Source organism: Drosophila tropicalis, unplaced genomic scaffold (genome assembly GCF_018151085.1).
Source record: "Drosophila tropicalis isolate 14030-0801.00 unplaced genomic scaffold, ASM1815108v1 contig_4, whole genome shotgun sequence".
Taxonomy (NCBI): domain Eukaryota; kingdom Metazoa; phylum Arthropoda; class Insecta; order Diptera; family Drosophilidae; genus Drosophila; species Drosophila tropicalis.
The window spans coordinates 3,247,739-3,268,682 of NW_027172862.1; the positions used below are offsets into that span (position 1 = coordinate 3,247,739).

Here is a 20,944-nt window from a genome sequence, read left to right on the forward strand (position 1 = left end):
TAGACTGGCTATGAATGTAGCGAAAATGATGGAGGTAACACATTGTCTTGGTAAGTCATCATTGTCCCATATACATGAGTGTGTGTGTGTGGGTGTGTGTGTGTGTATATAATAAAATGTTTTAAAGTATCATTATCCATCTATTCAAATATGTTTTAATTCTTGCATAACCTAATAATGGACAAAAAAAATGAATTAATTAATACGAATTTGCTTTTTTATTATACGATATTTTGTCATATCGGTCATATGTGACGTTATTTCGTCATCAATGAAAATTCAAACTCTTATCGCTTATCAGTAAACCAATAAACGATAAGGTTTTTCTTCAATAAGTTCGTAACAGATAAATTAATTTCTTATCCGCCGTTCGATTTGGAGACACTCATAAGCGTAGAGGCCAAAAGACTTTTTCTCAATTCGATTTATCAGTATCCCCTAGATGAAACACTAGCTACGCCCATGGCTGTGGAATTCCTAGAACTTAATGATTTGATTAATGATTTATTTGTGCCATTTTTCATGGTAGATTTCAAACCGCCAAGTTAAGCATTTAGCGGGGCTAAAGTTAAGTTAATATTGTTTTAATCTGTTGCGATTCTTGTCTAATAATATTAAATTATTTTAAGGCTCTACCTTTTGCAATATTTTCCACAATTCGAAATAGAATACTGTTGGATAAACTTCCCTGTCAAAGATTATTATATGTATGCATGCGCTCACGAGGTGAAATATATATTCTTGATAAGTATCAACAGCCGAGTCGTTCTAGCCATGTCCGTCTGTAGATCTCGGAGCAAGTAATAGATCGAGCTAATAGCGCCAAGCCCACTTCCAGCTCCGCAATTCAATTAAAATTGTAACAGCCAGAGGCAAAAAGTTTGGTACGAGATTAATTGTATATAAATTTTGCTACTCCACCTTTCGTTCCCATAAAACCGATAATCTTTGAACTAATGCAATTAAACGTGCTACACTAAAGTCTGTTACAAATATCAGACAACATATAAAATTTCACTAAAATTCGACTGAAAATAGCCAAGTTATGTCTATAAACCTTTTTTTAATATATAATCTATAACAGACGAGTTGGCCGTTGGCCTTTGGAGGCGCAGTAGTGCCCCTGAACTGGTAAGAAAAAGATAGCGAGATAGCGATATATGCGTGCTAAATAGTTTGTAAACATATTTAGCTTTAAATACTTACTTGGTGCTACTTACTGCATTTAATGTGCGATTCTTGTTTTTCCTATCTTAACCCATGAGAATGAGATAGCCGACAAGAGAGTCATCCCACATGGACATGAGTAGATTGGCAAGAAAAAAGCATTAAAGTAATTTAATTTTCTATGAAAATTTGTTTCCTGACAGCAAACTACAAATCATGAGGTACTTTCACCCACAAATGCCCATGGGGCTACATTGTTGTTGTTGTTTTTTTACTATTATTATTATTATTATTATAACTTTTTAAGTACATACATATATTTGTGTGGATTTTTTGCCATTTTTGCAAGTAATTTAAAAATAATTTGATGTTGTTCCGGATGAAAAGAAGTTTGCTTTATTGACATTGTCACCCTCTACCCAGGCAGCCAGCACCTGGAGAGAATGGACCACAGGAATAAGGGCAAAGGCGATAGCTATGGGGACGGTAAAGGCAATGGCAAGTAGGACAAGGAGCAGGGATGATGATGACAACCGACAACGACGACGTCGACGACAGGATAATAAAATTGTGAAACAACTTTTTAATGAGAAACACTTTTTGCACATTGCATTGCCTGGAGAGTTGGGTAAATTGTTGCCTCTATTCATGATGATGATGATAATAATGGTGATGGGGATGAGGACCAAGACCGAGAATGGCTGGGAGAATGATGAGCTTGACGAGGCGAAGTAAATGTTTTCGGCATAGCATTGAGTTTATAACCAGCTACCTAACAGATAGTTCAAGTCACAATGACAGATTAAAAATAATCATCGCAAGAATGTCACAAAATTTCCTGTTTCAGCAAGTGCTGTAATTTGCCCTAAAGGAGAGGGCCAATAGCTTGTCAAGCAATGTTAATATAATTCAATTGAAAACTCAAGAAACTGCCAATAATTAAAAACACTTTAAGCTTGCATCTCTTTAGCATACACAAGTAAATTTCCTCGCCCCTCGTCTCAATATAGTTGAGGAGTTGCAATGTTTTTCAGCATTAGATAAAGTTTGCTCAACTGAACCACTCGACTCATTATAAAAGTATATCTAAGCTGGCTAACCCTTGACCAATTGCCGAAAGCCTTTTTCTACATCCACACACACTTGTTGCTGCCAACGATACTTGCACACAGCCCTTTTTCACCTCACCACTCACTTTTCCTCATTGATTTTCCTGCACTGCATAAAACTTTTCTTCTCCCAATCCGAAACCGAAACCGAAACCAAACCCAAAACTCCAACCCATCCAAGTCTGAGGCAACCGCCAGCACGTCAACAGCTTTTGGTCTACAATTAACTATGAAAATTTTACGCCGCACTGGAGAAACTGCAATTTCCAAAAACTTTCTACACATATACTTACATACATGCATATATATGTATATGTATGTATATACCACCTACCATTTCTTTCGTTTTTTTATTTCTCTTTGCCTTAATTGCCCAGAAAAGTAACACAAATGAAACGCATCGACGCTTAATTACTTTTGCTAAATGGCCATGGACTTTTGTCGACGACTGTGTTAGGTAAACATTTCTAAGGGGGACAACCTGGGTGGGCCGAACCAGAAGAAGGATCCAAACTTTTACCTGATGCGGGTAGATTTGCATTGAAAAGGTTTCCAATAAAAGCTCAACGAGAATTAATCACAAAGATAATAAATTTCATGTTTAAATACACGTATACTCTATGATCTTGAATTGTTATTGTTGATAAGTCTCAAAGACATTTGAAACTTTTAAATAGGGTATCCCCAATTCGATTGTCCAATTCAATGTTGGCATATTTTTTCAGCCAATTTGATTGCCGCATGGACGAGAGTTGGTAGAAAGGACCTCCATCTCCACGATTTGACTTTTGTCGACGTCACAATTTGAGAAGTTTTTACCTACCACCCTCATTGCCCTAGACTCCACCCGCCACCCAATGCATTGGCCCACAGTTTGAAGCCGTCGCATTGCAGAAAACTTGGGCCACAAAAGTTCTGTAGTCACACACACACACTCAGACTGTGGGTAAATGCAAGTTTTTGATTAAAAGCCTCTCACACTCTGAATCTTTAGCACTCTGTTCTCTCTATATACATATGTACATATATATAGCTCCTGCCCTCGATAGAAGCCTTTCTGGCCGCCTGGCAAAGTTTTGCACTAGGAAGCCGGTAGAGAAAATTGTTAATTGAATGCATTTGGGACGAACGTTGCAATATTTGCCTGTGTATGTGTGTGTGCGAGTGCGTGATATCAGAAAGACGCAGTAGAAATAGCAGCAGTTGGTCCTGATGAAAGCTTTGCAGTCAGGTTTTTTTTATTTCTAATACCCTAACACAGTGGGGTATTTCCCAATAGTCATTCGATAGTTTGCAAAACCGTAAAGATAGACAGAGAACGAGAAGGACAGAGAGAGGCAGAGGGCTTACAACACTCGAGATTTATGCACTTTGACTAGAGTATGACCACTTCGCATTGTTTTCAGGTTTTGTTGTTCTTTTTATTCTTTAAGTAATGAATGCCAAAAGTCTCAGTTTGAGAGGTGACAGGGAATCATGCCAAACTTTGGATATTTCACTTAAGTTTCGTTCCACTTTCCACGGACATTTCAATCAATTCGAACCCTCTTCGGTAGGCACTTTTGTTAATTTGGCATAAGGCAATATACCAAACTTATCCTGATGATAGGTATTCAGGATTAGACAAGCCTTTCTACGAAGAGGGAGCAAAAATAAATGCTAATATTGAATCCTGTGAAATGGTTAACTTGGCTTTTATGGCTTGCCTGCTGCCTGCTGCCTGTTTCCTGCTGTTTTCTTACCATGTACAGTGAGTCATAAATCTTTTTGGCCTGCAAATGAACTTGATCTATCAAAATGTTGGTCAAATTAAATTTTCCTTTGCCTTTTGGTTGGCATCGTCTCCTTAGTCAGCCAACCAGCTGGCAAGTAATTCGTCAAGCTGCTTTGTTAAGACTGCGACTGGGATTGGGACCAGGACAAGCAACTGAAACTGGGTGTTAGCTTTGTCTGCTTACTTGGTGGCTGCCTTTCATGTCAACTGCATTTTTCTTTTGCCATGTTGCCTTGGTGTTTTGCTAGCCATTTCTTTTACAATTTTCCTTCATTCTTACTTTGTTTTTTTTTTTTTTTTTTTGTTACTTTCTTGCTTCCTTTTTTTTTTTTTTTTTGCAGTGCCTTAAACCACTTAATGGGTTTTTTTTCGTCCTTTAGCTGATGCGGGAGGTTGGCTGGCCAAGAGTTTGGGAACTATTCATGCGGTGCAGCTTTCTTGTAGCTTCATTCACAAAGACTTGCAATTCATCAAATCTCGTTAGCTACGGCTTTTATAGAAAATCTGCAGCTGGTTTTGCCTTCCCTATCTTTTTACCTCTACTCCCTCCCTCCCATCCTCGCTTTCTTTCACTCTCTCCTTATATATATATATTTCTATTATTTTTTTGGAATAGGATTTTTCTTTTAGTTGCACTTTAGCCAAGTGAAAATACGCCACGCCCAATAGACGAGCACACATAGGCGTAGCTAGGGGGTGAGTTTGTTACAACAAATTTATATATCAGGACATTTTTGACCACTTTTTCTGCCTCATGCACATTATTGGAAGGAAAAACCCCCCGTAAATTAGATCCTGTCTACACCCATGCATGAACAATATGAGAAATTGGAATTTTCGCTCCTCCTAAAGCAGCTGCAGCTGGTGCAGCCCTTTGTGTTGGCTTTAAGACAGCTTTTACTCTAATGCGTTATCTTTAAGGGCTTCCTCCTGTCTCACCGCACTTCGTGATGCCTTTCAAACATTTCTATAAAATTAAAACTCCATGCCTGTGAGTGAGTGAATCCTTTCAAGGGCTTCTAGTATCAGGGATAACTTTTCAAGAGGACCTACAAGTCTTTGTACTTAATTTAAGTACACTCACTACAAAATGTAACAAAAAGTTGTGTTGGGCCGAACGAGTCATTCTCTGTTTCATTCATTTGCTCACTCAATTTTCCTTTAACTAACTTGTAATTACTTCTAATTGAATGACTACAAATAAGAATATGACACAATTGCATGCATTGAGCACATGTATGTATGTACTCGGGTTTGATTACCAAATGTTAGCAAAAATGTTAGATAAACTCGAATAGAAGAAAGTAAGTCGTCTCGCCGACTTTGCTATACCATGCAACAAGTGAATAGATAAGATAAGAATAGACTATCTCGCACTCTCCTATAAGCATTTGTGCACTTTGGCGCCACCTCTGACCTTATCACAGAGCTTGGACAGAGTCCAAAATGTTTCTATATACAATTTGGCTATTCATTGTCCAATTTAAATGAATTTTCGTCAAGAATATATTTATGTAGTTCGAAAAATCTGTGGGTCACATGCCTTTTGGCGACTTTAATATACCACTTCACTGTGTGGATGCATGGTATAAAAACTATTAAACTATAAAATATATCATCGATTGCTAATTATTTTGGGAAAGCTTTAGGTGAAACGAAAGCTAACGATCAACCTGAACGATTTGCCTAAAACTAGGCAATCGAAGTCGATAAACTAAATATAAACTTTTTGCTTTTAGTTATTTACTTTGTTGTTGTTTGCAATGAAAAATGAAAGTAAACAAACCGCCTTTAAAGTGGCGGACATCTATGGGTCCGGATGAGAGGATGCGGGGGTGCGGGTTATCGAATTTTCCACAGTTTTTCAGAGGCAACGTAATGAGCTCAGTGGAAATGAGGAACAAAAAACACGAAGGCCTTGACTTTGGAGCCAGTTAAACTGGCTCTCAGTTAGTTAACCATTTTCAAATGTCTGACTGACATGAACAAACCACCTGAATAGAGATTTCGAGGAAAAGCCACAAAGCCAACAGCCAAACGATTGCAGGAAGTGAGTCCAAGTGGTTCCAATGGCTCGCCTCACTGCATTGGTCATGGCCGTTTTACTTCACTCGGTGATGGGCGTCTCGTACTACTTTCTGCTGGGCAAATGCTCACCGGCTCCAATGCTGGGCTGTTGGCTCTTTTCGGCCTGCATTGTGACCGTATTGCAAGCGATTCACATCTATCCCGATTGGTGGTTCACCAATCATTCGGCAACTCTCTTCGAACTGACCATGGAGACATTGGTATGCTGCCTCACATTGGATCTGATGCTGACCAAACTTTGGTGCCGCATCGAGGGACTATGTCACTGTGCCATTACCGGTATACTGCAGCCCTTGATAAGCGAAGATGCCACTTATGCGGCATGGGAATATTGGTTACTTGGTCTGACAACAGGTCTGATCGGGGCTTGCCTCTTATGGTTCACCCTATGGGCCACTGCTTTGCCCGCCAAGATGTGGCATGGTATTGTCATGTGGCGTCAGCATGTAACAGGCTTGATTGATGGGAAGCTCGGCCAATTGGTATTTGCTCAGCGGGAGAGTATCAGAAGTTATCACTGCAGTCGGCAAAGCGAAGTAACTTTGGCTGGCTAACAATGAAAACTACTAAATTCAAGTATAGTAAGCGAAAAGCAATCTCTGAGAATAAATTTCTAGTTTCAAAATCTATCGACCAATTGTTCTTCCATCTCCATCACATTGGCTTTGATATACTTTTCTAGACAGTTTCCAGTTAGTCAGTCATACATATTTAGGGTTTCCCATATCAAACAATACATACAACTATAGATACCAAACACGACAGATATATATTAGAATCCATTCCAAATTACAACTGCAAGTAAGAGTTTAACTGTTTTTTTTTCCAAATTGTTAACATTAAATGTCTGCGACGAGTGGATCCAATGAACTAAGCCCAGACGAGAGGGCTCTGGCGGGGATAAATTTGTTATTGAAAAGCGATTACAAATCTCTTAAAGAATTGCGCAATGGAGCGATCTGGTGCCATCTGCTCGATCGGATATTTCCGGGCAGTGTTCGTCTGGAATTAGTTAGTCAATATAGCACTAATCTAACCGACTGGCATGCCAACTATAATCTGTTGCATACCTCATTGAAGCAGCTGCACATAGCGATGATCCTTCATGTACACGAAATAATTGATGGTGATGCTGAGCAAATTATCCATTTGGTTTATTCCTTTCTCGAGCTGTATGTGCGTAAGGAAGCTCTGGGCAGTCAATTATCGCTGCCAAAGAAATCGGATAAACTGCTGCCACGAATAGGCAGTTCCTGTTTCCTACTCATTCCGAAATTTAAAAATTTTCTAGCCATTTTTCATAATGAGAAGGTCAAGCAACACCATCTTGAGCAGGCAGAAAGTAATAAGGAAAAAGAAGTGACAAATGCTGAAATAGAGGAGAAGGATCTGGATCGAATGCAGCCCAAGAAACGCCCCTGGCTATTGCATCGAGCTGGGTTCTGGTCAGCCACTAGTAGACGTAGTTGTTTTCTTCCAAAACGTTTATTCACAAAAATAGGAAAACGTATGAAAGCAGGACAGCAAGAAAAGGAACCATTGCAATTGCAAGTGCAACATTTGTTGGGCCAACAGCATTCGCAGATCATGGCAGGACAGGAAGAAAAGGAACCATTGCAATTGCAAGTGCAACATTTGTTGGGCCAACAGCATTCGCAGATCATGACAGGTGAAATACAAACGAGTCGATCTGAACACGATCCACACCAAGACAACATGCCTGTTGGCATGCCTGTTGGCATGGACTTGCCAGTCCTTGAGGCACAGCAACAGGAAAAGCCACAAATTATCATCCAAAAAAAGTTCCAAATCGATAAGCTACTGCAACATCAGCTAATTCAAGAATGTTCTGAACTGGAAAGAGCCGAGCTATTCATGGAACGTCTTTGGTTACAATGTCGCGAAAGGCGCAAACAAGCCCATAAGTACATTACTTTTTATCTGTCTTTTCCATCTGCAGTTTATCTCATTCCAATTTTTCCACCAACAGCCAAAATAACACCAGCCACAAGAACAACACGAAATGACAACTTTATTGGCAAGACCTCGAGGTGTGCCATCAAAATGCTCATTGCTTTTGTAAATTTAAGTTCAATATTCCAATGTAAAGGGTGGACACAGCTGAGATTCCAGGAGAGTGTCCACTTTCTGAGAGTTGTGTAGTTCATGGGTTTATATTTTTTCGTATCTCAGAGTCCAATTTATGTCCTGAGATCCTGCTTTTTAATTTGTTGTTAGCAGAGATCTCCAGAGCTTGGGATATTATTTCAACGTTGTTCCTATCCACAGCGTCGAATCTTCGTTTGATGTTGATAAGAAGTCTTTTTATAATGTATTGTGCTATGTGATATATTTAATAGATATTCCTTGATATGTAAATTACGAGTCTGGTCCCTGCTCAAGCACCAGTTACGAGTTTTGAGAAGATGAGACGCACGGCTCTTTTTTTTAACCACTAGTTTACCATGAAACTACTTAATCAGAAGTTCCAATTTAACGTTATTATTCGTTTATTAACCACTTGATTGTATATACTTCTGGTTCCGAGGCCAAACTTGAGCTAAGACTGTCCTTCTTCCAGAGATCGGGGCCTTTAGTATACTTGACGAGGGCTGATCAACGTTTTTTGATCATACTGAGAGTGGGTCGCTCGTTCGGTGAAGTCAGCAGAAATGGTTTTGGTAGGTGGTTAGTATTGGGTCAAGCGTTTAAGTGCTAAGTCCAGGTGGGATGTGTGTGTTGTCAAAGTGACTTTTAATAAGGGCGGGCAGACTACCCGGAACTCATTCAGCTGTTTCTGGTATTCCGTTCCATTTGCATCATAGTTGGTCACGGTGCAGAGCTACTGATTCTGGTTCTACTGAACGATCATAACTATCTTGCTTCTTTTCGAACTTCTATCGTTATAACCGGCATCTACTGTATATTGAAATACCTCAGAGAAGCCTCGATTGTGTGTAGCCGACTTGTATTGCTTCCTGGGCTTTATGTTATTGTCTGAAATCGATTTTTGTTTTCTATATGAAAAACTCCATCGTTGGAGTTAAAATTGATAATTCGTGTTGGTTTCCTGTAGGTTTTCTGTTGATACCGGTCATGTCCTTCATTGGCATCCTTGTAACTATCTGAAAAAGAAAAATCAAAGTCCATTTAAAGGCTTTTTATTCCAAATATCTACATACATCTGGGGTTCGAAATGATGTTCTTAAACGAATCATGGTTAAATTCGTAAATAAGCATTATTTACACATTTTGGCCCATTGTCAATTGAATGCCAATTAATAAATGTTTTATGAGTTAAAAGGAAGAAAACCAAATAAACGAGAGAAAGAAAGAAAGAGAAAAAAATGGTAACTGGAAAAGCATTTTCCAGAGCTTTTTGAATGAAAACAAACACAAAACTAAAGCGAAATGAGTCGAATGTGCCAAAACCCGTTTAACCGTATCAAAGATAAAATGCGGAAGACACTCTCAGCCTCTGAGGCTAATTGTGGGCCTCGAAAAATGTTTCGGAAGACGGAACCAAGCAACAACTACATATGCACATACACACATGCATGAAGAAAAACCTCAAAAGGAGCCTCTCGCCACGATGCGCGTGTTAAACTTGAACTTGAATTGATGGCCAAAATGCGTTGGGCACATGCAACAATTGAATTTGTTTTTGTTTGTTTTTTCCTTTGCTTTTTTCAATCATTTTGTTTGCGTTTTGCCTTTGATTCAAAAGAATTGGCCAAGACACGACGATGTATTTGAGTTTTTGCACACACACACACACATACACACAGGCAAATGCCATTGTCTAGAGATGGAGAAAGAGAGAAAGAGATAGAGAGTAACCCAGGTTGGATGCAGTTTTTAATGGCAATTGAGGAAAATTGGCAACTTGCCGCCAGGTTTTTCACTTGCCTTCTGTGTTTTTATTTTCCCATTCGCTTTTCTGCTATATAAAAGCCAAGGCACTTCATTTCAGCAATGTTAATCAAAGCGCGTCCGTTGTCCAGGCTCCTCCACGTCCAACATACTTACAACATAATAAATATAAACACCAAACGAAACAAAAACCAAACAAATTAAAATTATAAACAATAAACCCTCATCCCCCCCCAAGTAAAGGTGAATTTTTTTTTTTTAAATTTTTTGCTCCGTTTGTAATATATTAAAACATAAACCCAACAAAAAAGAAACACAAAACCAACAACAACAACAACAACCAAAAACCTAATAATTCAAAGCAAGTGAAAGTGAAATTCGGCGATATAAATCAACATCAGATTCAAGTGGGAGGTGACTAGACTCTTAGACAGTTTTTGTATCGTGTTTTTTAATTTCTTCTCGGAAATGTTAATAAGTATCTCAAATGTAATCCTTGAACGTTACAATGCCTCAACTCCATTCAATGTCATTGGATGCAATTCAATTTAATCATTTACTATTTTTAATGCAGATGCCGCGTTACTTCTTCCATTGCCAGCTGTTGCTGTTTGTGCTGATGCAACTTGTACACTCATTGCCAGTATCCAATCCGGAGATATCCAACAAGGTCACAAATTCGGTTAATAGCATCCAAGTGCAGCAGCCACAATCATCGAGCAGCAGTCAAGATCCTCATCTGAATACGCTGAGTGCGTTTGCCAGCAGCTATGACCAGGCTCAGCAGCTGCAACAACAACAACAACAACAATTATCCTCGCCAATTGAGTCCGGATTTAAGCCGTCATATAAAATGCCCGAAATGGAGACCAACTTCACACCCATGCAGACAGCTGGAACTCCCAGTGTGGCCAGCCTGCCATCGACGCCCATGCTAATGCAATATCTGCCAGCTCAAACCCTCCAGGATGGCAGCGGGGCCGTTCAGTATCTGCAGCTTATACCCACCAGGCCGATTATTGTGCCAATTAGTCCATATTTGGCAGCGGCAGCAGCCTCAGCCTCAGCCAACAATGGCAATGCGGCTCCTTCTCCACCAGCTGCATCCCTCACACCCCACACAAATGGCCAGCCGGATTATGGCGGACGCAATGCCGCCGTCCTCAGTGTATCGCCGTCCATCAATTCTGGTATTGGCCTTCACTATGGATCGCTGCATCACGGCTATGCCGGTTCAATATCACCAGCGGCTGCCTATCGCAACAGTTATCGCATCAATCGTGAGGCCAAGGACAAACACTTTCCGCCCGCCTTTACACTGAATCTCAACGAATATATACCGAGTGCCACGCTGGCTGGGGGGCTCTTCAGTGGGAGGATTGGGCGGAGCCAGTCATGATGTAACTGCTGCCAGCTCAGCCTCACATCCGCATACCCATATGTACATTAGAGCCAGAACAACGTAGACTTGTGGCATCAACAAGTCCAAGCCAAAGGTCACATATTGTTTAACCCGTTAATTGTTGTTAATCCGTTTGAACACTAAATAAAAAACAATTTGCCAAAACCTGCGACATTGGGGGGTTGGCTTTCGTTATGGGAATATTTTTATACATTTTGTTGAGAAAATGCTTCGTAACAGCTGCTTCAAGAATTTATCATGCAAATGCCTGTAATATAATTTCTGTAAACATTTCACACCCATTTCCGAATGACTCGACATTAATCATACGGCTTTATAATAGGCCTCTTACGCACATGCCCAGCCAACCACCCACCCAGCCACAACTGGTGTTGGGGCATGGTTACCACATAGATTGTTTATTTGGCCAGCATAACATGAACAAATAACAAGACACAATCCAAAGAGACAAAAAAGAAGCCTAAACCAAATCCGAGTCCAAGTCCCCACCCCCCAGACACTTGACACACTCAACAAGGTCATCGTCGGCGTCAACTTGAGAATGCATTTGCATTGTCTCAAAGTTTTGCCCGTGTGTTATTTATTTTTTCTTTTGTGAAAGTTGTAACCGAAAAAAAAAGAAGAAACAAAAATTTCACGCCCCACCGGAACTGACTAACTAAGTAAAACTAAACTCACACATGTGTCCAAATTCAGACTCTTTACTTTTGACCAACCTTGGAGTAGGTTACATCAGAGTGCGACACGATGCGGAGAAAGGAGAAGGTGGCAGGGGGAACGCACAAGAAGGTGAATTCCACAACCCCAAAAGCCCTATACCCCCAAGCCATTCATTTGTCTAATTGTCACATTTATGACAAATTCATTTTGACATTAACTAGCCAAACTGGAAAACTTTAAATTTGTTTTCAACTCAACGCTTTCATTACACCCCAAAACAAACAAACACAACAAAGAAAAAAAAAGCAAAAGCAAAAATAAAACGAGGCGATGAAAAAAATCATTTGAAATTAACTCATTTTAAAAACCATCAAACAAAAATTCAATCAGTACCCCATCCGTCTTCCATTCAATGGGGAATGGGGAGATGACGAGGGGTAAAACTATTATCATATTGAGAGCAAATGCCCTAAAGGCGAATTTCATATTTCAGGGCAACGAATTCAAGTTGCCCTTGCCAATAGGACTCATTTCAAATTGGCCTAGCTAGCTTTTAGTCTTAGATCTTTTAGTGTTAAATGGAGGAATGGAGGAACGTGGACAAGTTAGTCCCTGCAAACCTTAAAATGAATTCAATACCTAATGGAATTCAGAACATTTACAGATTACAACTGGTTCGAGTTGAATCTAAATACTTGAAGTTCTAATTGCTTTCGCGTAAAAGTATTGCTTATAGTTTTGCCCAAGACAACTAAATTTAAATAAGTACTTACAAGCTAACCTAGTTTCGAGTATGGGTACTCTCCACAAGCATGCAATAAACAAAATGTTTATAACAATTTAAATTTACTTTTCAAGCACTTAACCTTTCATACACTTGTGCCTCGCCTCCAGGGCGAATGACGATGACGATGACGATAGTCATAGACGATGGATGACGCCCTGCAGCGTTGTGTGGCTGAAACACTTGTAAGAGCATTGTAATGAGATTCGAATGGATTTACTGTCGATGGGTCTGTCGGTCAATGATTATTTTGGTGCACTTGCGTCTCCCCAGGAGTTGAGCGGAAGTGAACGGTTATTGATGCCGACTCTGGCAAGAGGAATGGCTCGGCGTTAGGTGTTTGTTGACCACAAGATCATATGATGTAATACTTTTTCCTATACCCTACAAATAAAAGCTAAATGCAAACCCTGAAACATTAGAATAAAAGCTTCTAGTCACTACTAAGTTTATTCTAAATCTAGTTTGTATCAGCCAAAAGTATAAATGGGGTTCCCCCCCCCCAAGGATTTTCTGCACACAAAATCCAGAGTATCTTCTGGTCGTTCATCTTCATTTCTTTCAGTTGGATAAGTACGCAAAATGCGTAAATTAGCTTGACTGCGGTTTGGTTTTTTGACTGGAATTCGAAATGATTTCAATTTGATGCTCTTTACTTTCCTTTTTTTTCCACACATTTTCAATTTCAATTTCAATTAATTGCCTCACTCAACACTTTAGCGTAGTTCGGTTTGGTTTGGTTTGGTTTGGTTTGCTTCGATTCAGTCAATCCTTTGGCCAATCGTCGCTCATCTGCATCTATCCCAATGGCAGGTGACCACCAACAATTGCCAAGGCGATGGCCAAGGAGGTGGAGAGAACTAACTCAACCAAATACAAAAGCAACAACAAAACAAAAGTGCTTACTATGCTTTTTGTTGTGTTGCTGCTGCTGCTGCTGCTGCCGTTGGAGCTGCTGTAGACGTTGTTGTTTTAGTTTAAGTTTTTTTTTTTTTTTTTTTGATTTTGGTTTTTTTGTGATGTTTTTTGGGTAGGTATAAAATGTTGTGGCTAAGCTCGACTCTGTCGCAGTTTGCCTCACTCGACGGTCGTCATTTGGTCGGTTTTCCGTTTCGGTTAAGAAAAACACATCTTTTTTTATGAGTTGAATGGTGAATGTTGTTTTCTGGCCAACAAGTAAACCAGTGAACAAGTGTGTTGTATTAATGTTGGATGTTTTTTTTTGCATTATAATTAAACCGTGTAAATTCGCTAAAATGGTGCGTAAATTTAAAAAACAAAATGTGCCTTGTGTTCTTCCGTTGAAGTTTCAATTTAAATTTGTTAAGAGAAACTTTTTTTAAATTATTTAAGCCCCTGCAAACAATACGATTAATTGATTGACAACAAATATTAATAACTTTTCATCGGGCTATGAAAAAGTTTTTGTTGTTTAATTGAACAAAAGGAAACAAAATCCGAATATATTTAGAGATATCTCTTTGCATAATGTCTGATATTATAGAAAGCAGAGTTAGATGACAGTTTTGTTACATAAGAACTTTCTACAGACTGAAAAATGTAATCTTATAATATAATGAAGTAAATATTTTCCAAGGGCATTAAAAAATATTCTTGACTTATTGTTATCTAAAGCTGTAGATAGGAAAGTTCATTCATTTGCCCTAGACTAATAGCTTAAGGCAACAAATATTCGCTAACGCAATTGCCTTAATTCTATATCTTATTTAAACCTTTTGGCTTCAGCATACTTGAGTATTGATAATAGAATGTATATAAATGATTAAAAATAAATGAGGGTAGTCGGAACTTAATGCTCGCTGAGTCCCTCATTAATGTTAATGACCTTCCTTACTGTGTGTAAATCGTATTAAGAATGCATTTAAGGATACAGAAGCTTAAGACGGAAGATAAAAAAACAGATATTACTACACCTGAAGGAGCTGAGATAGACGCCGACATTTGGATATTATAATAAGAGCTTTTGTCTTAAGTCTAAAGGTTGGGACTGTCCTTTATAAAGATCCTATCGACTGCGAAGAACATGAAGCCTTAATCCTACATTACATATATTACACAAGACAACAAAATCGCAGTTTTCCTGCTGATGTTTGAGCTTATCCCGAATTTCCACTAATTTCATTAAGTTATTGACTTGGATAGAGGAAAGAACCAAACCAAATGTGATGAAACGAAAACTAAAACAATTTAAAATCTTAATTTTTCTTTCAAATTTGTCGACTTTGATGCCATTTCACCACTCTAATTTATATAGACGAGCTAAATATTGATGATTTTCCATTAAATGAGATGGGATTTCCCCAATTTTATAATTCTAAACTTATACCAATTTAATATAACCCAAATTGGCACTTGACCCATACCGATGAAGACGAAACTAACTATTTGGTGCAACCTTTTCTGAGTAGAAGCCAATATTGCATTTTTCTAGAATTCTAATGAATGACCCACTATTGATCAATATGGAATGGGCATGGATATATAATTTGGCAATGGAAACAGCTTCTTTAGAATGGCAAAGTTCTATTGTAATGATTGGACCTCCCTAGATATTGCATTGGCATTCACATACGTTTGATTGATCGACATTGCCCTAGCCCCCTTGAAGTTCATTCTTTGTCCATGTCGAGTTTGTATCTTGAGTCTTTTGTTTATCTCTTTGCGTGTGGTTTATTTTTTTGCCTTGCCAACGCAAACAAAAGATTACAAAGCATCTATCTTAAAGCCCATCATTAGCTGGAGGGGGTCATTAATCAAGCTGCATTTGCATAGTGTGTTTAAAATTATTTTTTTTTTTTTTGGTTTTCCTTTCTGTCTTCTTAGTTTTTGGCAAGACAGATTTGACCTGGGCAAATCATTAGCAGACTACCACAAATAATTACACACCAAAAGAGCAATCTGGCTCACGCATCGTCAACGGTTCGGTTTTATTTTGAAATTGGCTATGATTTTTCATCTTTTTTTTATTTGCAACTAGTTTTGCCGCATTCGCAAGGCATCTTTTTGGCCAGCCAATTGCAGTTGATTGCAATTTGGAGATGGTTTCATTTATTTTTCGTTTCTTCTTGTATACCAGTATATGTATGTATGTATAGTATACCCACTCGATTCCATTTGCTGTGACGCAACTTGGCCACTTGGAATTTTCGCAGCTTAAATATGGCATGACAAATGGCCGTTAGTAACCGAACCAAGTGAAGATTTGTATTTCTTTTTAGAAAGGCATCTGCCAGGTTATCAATTGTGGCCTTGGGCCATTTGTCTGAATTTTCGTTAAAGGATGGGGGAGGTATTGACTAACAAAACCCACCCACCATTGAATTGCATGCAAAATTCATTAAACTCTTTGTTTAGCATGCAAATATATTTGATTTAATCAGTTACTTCTGCTTTAAATTTGCAATTGCATATGTCTTTCAAATATTGGCAATCGAATTTAATGAGTAACCTAATTAGACAGCCAACCTGCTTAGCAATATGTTGTCTATCAGATTCTATTTGTTTCAAATTAAAGAATAAAGATGAATACTTTTTATTCTGATGAGTAAACAAAGCAAGTTCGACTATTTTAAGTCAGAATTCGTCTGTCTGAATTAAAGTCAGTTACTAATGATCGATTTAATCATAAGAGAGTAGTACCTAATTACATTTTTTACCCACCGAAAACTCTATTCAAATAACCATTATCATTTTATCCAATCCAATACCTATGACCCACTGACGTACACAGGGGAGAGTCCAGGGGTTCGGGAAACCCCCCAAACTGTTAGTAAAGTGAATAATTTGTCTACTTTTTTTAGGCTCTCATAGAGAGGGCCCGATAAAATGGTCCAATAAATCCATATACTAACAATTAAACAATCATTAAACATTATTCAAATTAGTGATTCGAAAATCTTGGTGCTGTCTGATGATAAGAACCTGCAAGGTTAACCAAACTTCTCCATGACGGAAGTGAGTTCGGATAATTGCATTTCCAATTCGTAGCTAATTTTCTCATTTCTGAATGTCCTTAGGAACTTATAGGTCGTTCGAATTGGATTATTCACTATGGGGATATTACCCTTTAATCAGTTAGTAATTAAGCAGTCAGTTTTATAAATGTTTCCTAGGAATATTCTTTGGGGAAATGATTTCAAACTTTTCTAAATACATTTCTTACTTAAGTAGTTAAAATACTTTCTTTTATAGTTCAAGTTAAGTAATATGTATTCTATAAAAACCTCATCATTTCATTTGGTCCCTAAACGGTTATTGGGCGTTTTAGCAACATTGAAATTGGGAAATACTTTTTAAATAATTAGCAACTTTATAGTGAAATGCAGCTCATGAATTACAAAAAGATGTTATGAGAACACTTGTGGTACTTGGAATGAAAGATCAATTCAGTCGAAGATGCTTCGCTCTGTGTGTCTTCAAAAGTAATATACTCGTCTTGCCAGGGTATACAAATTCGAAAGCTATAAACCCTGTAAAAAATGAACGTTTTTACAGTTGTCTGGATTGCTTTTTATTATGATCATTAATACCAAACAGTTTGCCAAAGAACTGCAATTTACTTATGTAATACTTTATACCCAAGTCAAAGTATATACATACATATTTATATAAATATCTATGTATGTATGTGGTTTGCAAGTTTCCTTCTATATGTGATGTCTTTATTTTTGAAAGCTATTCGCTTTAGTTATCAGATTATTTATGGTCAAAAGCGGCCCTGATTAAAACTAGTACCTAGTAACAATTAGTTATTAGTTTCCCTCAGGGTCATATTTGGTCATACGTTTCGCTTATCACTTTTTAGAAATCTACTTAAAGTTTATTAAAAGTTATTCAATAAAAAACAAAATCAAAGCACTCCACCCAATAATTTGTTTTCTGTTGTCATTTCGAACCAAGCCCACAAAATAAAACAAAACGACAGAAACCAATTAAACGCATCACTGGGCGCTAAGACGATAGGCGTGGCATGGCAAGAGGCCTTTCACCACACACAAAAAACAAAAACAAAACGAAAACCCCCCAAAAAAAACCAAAACAAAAAAATGTAACAAGTTGTTACTTCATTTTGCACCTGCTTCAATTTTTTATATCCGAGTACACATGTCCAATCCCCTTCTAATGACCTATCGTACCCTCTCTCTTTTTTCCATTTCTATTGCAGCTCCTCTGGCCACATCTTTTGACTCATTTACTGGCCCTTAATTTGGCTTGGGCCGTTTTAACACCACCGCCCCAAGGCTACGACGATGACATCACTCCTTTGCCGTTGCGCCTCGAGGATCTGGAGCGGGAGCAAGAGCAGTTTCAAGTGGATCTAAATCGTCCTCCCCTGTTGCCCAATCGCTATGAATGGCGCCCCAATGTGGCTGCCAGTGTTCCCCCCAGTTACATCCAAGATGCTGCCCAGCGGGAAATCGCCAGGGAGAGGGAGAAATTGGAGCAACTGCATCAGCTGCAGCAGCAACACAAACAGCTGAGCGCCGGCTATGCTTTTCCCGGTCAATTGCCGGCGAATCTCTTTTTTGTGTAAGTCCAAGCTCGAAACCAAAGCTCCAAACCAAAACCATCAAGTTTAAGCTTGAAAGCTGCTTGACAAAACAAATGACTGAAGACACAAACCTTTTTCCATAGGCGTGAAAGTTTCAAATGAGTGCCAAACTTAACTAGTTGCCATAGATTTGCTTATAAAGCTAAGTAATAGTTTATGGATTTAAAAAAAAAAAAAAATAAAAGTTCATAAGCAATAACTCAAGTTAAATTGGACAACTATCTACATATGTAGCTCGATTTCAGGTCCGAGCGAAAAATATGACAACTCCAATTCAATTTATTAGCCCTTGTTCACAGATTATATTTACAATCAGGCCTGTTCTCGTTTCCTATTCCAAAGGTTTTCGTCAAAAACGGATTTGAGGCCCACTCTCACTTCCGAATCTGAGCCAACTATTTCGGTTTCAAACCGTTTGCCTTTGAGTCGACAATTCATTATGGCTTTTAAATTTTGTTCTATTAATCTGTTATGACAAATTAGAACGATTCTAAGTATTAGTCTATAATTTCTTATTAAATCAAACTGACCTGTTCCTATTTTCAAAAGATTTTAATGAAAATGCCAATGCCAACTTCTAATGGTTGACAATAAGCGACAAATAAATTTAATTTAAAAAAGATCTGATCAATTTTATAAAGTGTAAAAAAACTATAAGAATTAAATTACAATCAAAATGGTTTAAAAGCAATTCAACAATGAAATAAAAAGCTATTTTGATCACTATTGAGCCAAGGAACCAGACATATCTTTCAAATGTAGATTCGAAAACAATTGACATTGCAACAAAGTCTGTCTACTTTCTATATAGTATAATATCTCGTTACGGTATCTATCTATCATATCTTAATAGAATGACCAACCTAACGCTATAAATAAACTCACTAAAACTCTTCAAAATCTAATGAAATCTGAACTTAAGATCAAAAATCTCATCTCGAATACTTTTCCCGAATTTGTTCTCCTTTTAAACTTAAAGTTTCTGAAGAACTTTTTAAATTTGCCATAAAGGAATTGTGCCATCTAAACAAGATTATAAATGAGTTTAGGTAGCACATAGGAAATAATAGATATAAACCAATATATATTCCTATATATGACTTGACTGGAAACTGCATAACTTCAATTTTTTGTATAGCAAAACGTTAAGTATCATTGATTCAATGCAATATTCACACATTTCGTTGATTTGAGTGACACAGTAAAATTGCAGTGATTTGCAATGTTTAACTGGAAAATGAATAGTTTAGTCGATGCCTTTAACAGAATTTCAACTAATTTGCAAATAGTTGCATGTATGTGAGCGAGAGAGAGAGAGAGAGACAGAGAAAAGAGGGGGAGATGATGAAATGGATTGAAAATTTTACTCACGATTGCTGCCGCCGTTGGCTTCCGACAAATGAGATTCAATTGGAGTAATGGCAATTAGACTAAATCGCTTGGCAATTCTCTTTTTGTGGCTCACTCTATCTAGTTAGCCTAACTAGCTAATCTAATCTGCCTCTATTCCACAGTACGCCCACAGCAGCAACGATAACATCAACAGCAACAATACCAAAAGAAATTGCCTCAACCGTCTCGACAAGGCTGCTAAAACCGATTGTGCCCTATGATCTGGATTTGCAATTGAATGGCATACAATACTTAACCGGAAATGCCCTAACATCATTGCCATCGCCAGGACCGCCACCGCCACCGCCACCGCCTTCGCTACGACCACGCCCAGTACGACCACCCTATATCTATGCCCAATCGCCTGCCACATCGAGTCTATATCAACAATCCAAACAATTCGCCTACGCACCGCCAGCACAAAGAAATTATGCTCCAAGTCCGAGGATTCCTTTACCATATCCACCCAGTTTTATTAGCATCACTACCCGTCGTCCTGGTCCAGGAAGGGGGAATTTCGGTTATTCTCATTACCAGAAGCCATTCCGTCCCTCCCAGCCGGATCCCACACCAGATCTATTCGCCGGCCGTGAGTCCAAGTCATTGCTGGATTCGTATATACCCAGTTGGGAGGTTCTTCGTATCCTGCAGCAGCATCAATTGCCATCATCCTTGTCATCGGCATCATCCTTATCCCCATCGCCGAGTCACACCTTGGCCTATCCCATTAACAATTTAAGATTGTTCAAGAGGATGTCCGCCAGGGAAGCGAATGATTCCTCGGGCAGAATTGTGAAAAAGTCCTTAACTCAGTCATTGGACAAGACGCCAAACAATTCGACATAGAGCATAGGTTGAGTCCTTTCAGCTTGTTATTTTTTTGTAAATTTATGTTAAATATAAATATTTTATTTATTAAATAGAAAAAAAAATGAATTGCTTTACCCTTCTAATTAAGAAAAAAGTTCTCAATGATCATATATATCTTTGGATTGTTTGGCCATGTGAATGAGTATTATATGATTGCTGGTTAAACAAGTTCTTGTGGCGGGAAAAGTCGTCGTCTTCTTCAGTTTCGATTCACATAACAACATGCAGGATC

The 20,944-nt window shown here is 38.4% G+C and overlaps 4 protein-coding genes across 4 annotated transcripts; all 4 read left to right on the forward strand.

Annotated features, from left to right (window-relative positions):
- Positions 1 to 6,007: 6,007 nt before the first annotated feature.
- Positions 6,008 to 6,767, forward strand: LOC137573366 (uncharacterized). Its single transcript, XM_068285296.1, has one exon. The coding sequence runs from the start codon at positions 6,120 to 6,122 to the stop codon at positions 6,690 to 6,692; it is 573 nt and encodes a 190-aa protein (XP_068141397.1). The 5' UTR covers positions 6,008 to 6,119; the 3' UTR covers positions 6,693 to 6,767.
- Positions 6,768 to 6,836: 69 nt separating this feature from the next.
- On the forward strand, positions 6,837 to 8,517 carry LOC137573340 (uncharacterized). Its single transcript, XM_068285268.1, has 2 exons — positions 6,837 to 8,063; positions 8,129 to 8,517. The coding sequence occupies exons 1-2, from the start codon at positions 6,982 to 6,984 to the stop codon at positions 8,163 to 8,165; spliced, it is 1,119 nt and encodes a 372-aa protein (XP_068141369.1). The 5' UTR covers positions 6,837 to 6,981; the 3' UTR covers positions 8,166 to 8,517.
- A 2,068-nt stretch (positions 8,518 to 10,585) lies between these two features.
- LOC137573415 (uncharacterized) lies at positions 10,586 to 11,410 on the forward strand. The gene has a single exon (XM_068285351.1). It carries the CDS (start codon positions 10,586 to 10,588, stop codon positions 11,408 to 11,410), a length of 825 nt encoding a protein of 274 aa, XP_068141452.1.
- Positions 11,411 to 13,907: 2,497 nt separating this feature from the next.
- Positions 13,908 to 20,767, forward strand: LOC137573363 (uncharacterized). The gene is made up of 3 exons (XM_068285293.1): positions 13,908 to 14,137; positions 18,064 to 18,428; positions 19,965 to 20,767. The coding sequence occupies exons 1-3, from the start codon at positions 14,027 to 14,029 to the stop codon at positions 20,686 to 20,688; spliced, it is 1,200 nt and encodes a 399-aa protein (XP_068141394.1). The 5' UTR covers positions 13,908 to 14,026; the 3' UTR covers positions 20,689 to 20,767.
- Positions 20,768 to 20,944: the final 177 nt, after the last annotated feature.

What these genes read in the sequence shown, in the direction of transcription:
- LOC137573366 (XM_068285296.1), top strand. Translation starts at nt 6,120, where the DNA reads ATGGCTCGCCTCACTGCATTGGTCATGGCCGTTTTACTTCACTCGGTG.
- LOC137573340 (XM_068285268.1), top strand. Translation starts at nt 6,982, where the DNA reads ATGTCTGCGACGAGTGGATCCAATGAACTAAGCCCAGACGAGAGGGCT. An exon ending in AGGCGCAAACAAGCCCATAA is followed by an intron (nt 8,064 to 8,128) that starts GTACATTACTTT and finishes TTCCACCAACAG; the next exon opens with CCAAAATAACACCAGCCACA.
- LOC137573415 (XM_068285351.1), top strand. Translation starts at nt 10,586, where the DNA reads ATGCCGCGTTACTTCTTCCATTGCCAGCTGTTGCTGTTTGTGCTGATG.
- LOC137573363 (XM_068285293.1), top strand. Translation starts at nt 14,027, where the DNA reads ATGGTGAATGTTGTTTTCTGGCCAACAAGTAAACCAGTGAACAAGTGT. An exon ending in CGTGTAAATTCGCTAAAATG is followed by an intron (nt 14,138 to 18,063) that starts GTGCGTAAATTT and finishes TTTCTATTGCAG; the next exon opens with CTCCTCTGGCCACATCTTTT. An exon ending in CCGGCGAATCTCTTTTTTGT is followed by an intron (nt 18,429 to 19,964) that starts GTAAGTCCAAGC and finishes TCTATTCCACAG; the next exon opens with TACGCCCACAGCAGCAACGA.